The sequence below is a fragment of the Mandrillus leucophaeus genome, unplaced genomic scaffold (assembly GCF_000951045.1).
Source record: "Mandrillus leucophaeus isolate KB7577 unplaced genomic scaffold, Mleu.le_1.0 Scaffold25, whole genome shotgun sequence".
Lineage (NCBI taxonomy): Eukaryota > Metazoa > Chordata > Mammalia > Primates > Cercopithecidae > Mandrillus > Mandrillus leucophaeus.
The window spans coordinates 5,109,563-5,111,797 of NW_012102587.1; the positions used below are offsets into that span (position 1 = coordinate 5,109,563).

At 57.5% G+C, this 2,235-nt stretch overlaps 1 protein-coding gene across 1 annotated transcript; it reads left to right on the forward strand.

Moving 5' to 3' along the window:
• Positions 1-666: 666 nt before the first annotated feature.
• On the forward strand, positions 667-2,206 carry LOC105542091. Its single transcript, XM_011983465.1, is given in 3 exon segments — positions 667-1,280; positions 1,283-1,452; positions 2,089-2,206. Coding segments are annotated over 3 exon segments (747 nt in total). The 5' UTR covers positions 667-821.
• Positions 2,207-2,235: the final 29 nt, after the last annotated feature.

The window sequence follows — 2,235 nt, forward strand, 5'->3', positions numbered from 1 at the left end:
CTGTTTCCCTCCCAGAGATAACCACCCCACAATAATATGTTGCTTCAGAGGCTATTTTATTCAGTCTCCCAGACAGGCACTGTTCATTGCCATCTGAGAGCCTTTGTCCCAGCTCTGCCTGTCCCTCCAGCCTGGAATACCCTCTGTCCTCCACTGGCATTTTGTTCCAGCTTCAAGACTCAGCCTCACTGTCTCCCTAATCATAAATAGCCACCACTTACGGAAAGCACACCACAATATTTTACAACAGTCCTACCCGACAGGTCCCTGTGTCCCTGCTTTCCAGATGAGGAAAATGAGGCTCAGAAAGGAGCGTTTGCTGGCCTCTGTCACACAGCTAGTAAGGGGGGCGACCAGAAGGCAAAGCCAGCTCTGCCGGGGCAATGTCCTCAGAAGAACCGAGAGAGGGAGGGGTTGCTTCCAGGTCAAGGTCAGGCCTCCAAAACAAATGCTTGGTCTGGGCCCTTCTCTCCTCCCCCATACTTGGCCCTGCAAATTGGCTTTGACCTTTCATGCCCCTGCCTTTGAGCTTCTCCCCATTCAATTGAAATCACAAAGGAAGAAAAGAGGGCTGGCAAGAGGGAAAGGCCCCTCCTGGCCCAGGCCCAGGTCCCCAGCCACGCCCCCGCAGGCGCATCAAGCCCTCCAGGGTCTGTTTGCACAGTTGGGGTGCTGCACTAGGAACCCCACCTCCGGGAGAAAGGCACCACGAGGTCATCTGTTTACTCTGGGATTAGCGGCTCCCCGCGGGAGTTCTTTTCCTACGAGATGAAAAGAAAGCGGACAATCTGTCAGGTAAACAGGCCGCATTGTTCCCAGCCATGTCGGGGGCCCCTTTGTGGGCCGGGCCTTTGAGATCGGTTGCTCCCTTGCACAGGGAGAGAGCTTACTTAAAGGGAATGGAACGGAATGGGAGGCCCCAGCTGGTGGGCAGGTCGCCTGCTGCTGATACAGGGAGGGACAGAGGGCTTGGACAATTCCGGCTTTTCCTTAGCTGCTCTCCTTGCAAGCCCCTTCCTCCCCATGGGTCTCTTGATGAGTCCAACAAGACAGGCACGGAGCCCGATCTCACAGATGGGGAAGCTGAGGCCAGCGGCAGCTTCCCCCCCCCGCACAGAAGAGAGCTCCTGGCATTCCAGCAGCGGGTGGCTGGAAGAAAACCAGGGACCTGGTCTAACCACCTCACTCTTCAGATGGGGAATAGCTGGAGACACAGGAATTGGCAGAGCACGATTTCTGCACTGGAGGCTTCCCCATGTATCCCTGCTGGGTAGCGGGGAACACTTGGGAGCCACGACCATCCCCACCAGTGGGCTGTCAGTTTTATGGATTCCCAGAATATTTAACAGCTGAGTGGATGGGACTGGTCAAGGCCGGCCTGTTTCCTCCCACATCTACCCATAAGGTATCTTCCTGGGAAGCAGGGAAGACAGTGCAAGCCCCGCCCCGCAAGTGCATGAGTGCCTGGGAGTCAGGACTCCTGTATTTGGGTGGCCCTGACTCCAGTTTGCTCTGTGACCCCAGACAAGCCACTCACCCTCTCTGGACCATCCATCAAACAAGAGATAAGATACTCTCCAGGGGCTAACCCTTCCCCTTTGGACCGTGAGAAAATCCAGGGAGGGCACAGGCATCCATCCATGAGGACAGGAGGGAGGAGGGACTACCTAAACCCCTGTCCATCTCTGACTTCCGAGAGGCCTGTGAGACAGTAGGGGCAGCGCCTGGCCCAGCCACCATCCTCTGGGCAGGGTGCTGTCATGGGAAGAGAGCACTGTGGTGAGGTGGTGAGAACGTGTGCCCCGGGTCACCCTGACCAGTCCAATTGCAGCCTCTCACTCACCAGAGGCCCAACCTTGGGCAAGTGACTCAGCCTCTTGGTCTGTGAAATGGCCCCTATGAGGCCTCCTCAGCCTGGGGGGCTCCACGGCGGAAGGGTTCCAGGAAGGCGGGAGCTGGGGCTGCTCTTGCCCCTGCCAGGAGGTCCTGTCCACCCTCTAGCTTCCCTCTCCCTGCCCCCCCCGCCACTGCCCATTCCCAGTAAGGCACCTATTCTCTTTGCCACCCTGACGCCAAGTCACTGTTCAGCTTGTTGGCGACAGAGCCGGAAGCGTGGAAAAATCTCATGCTGCTCCCAAAGTCCAGGGAGAGCTCAAAGCAGGCTGCGTGGAAAAAGGCCCAGAGCTGTGGCCAGAGAGAGGAGTAGGCCCCGACCAACCACAGAGCCACCTTGAC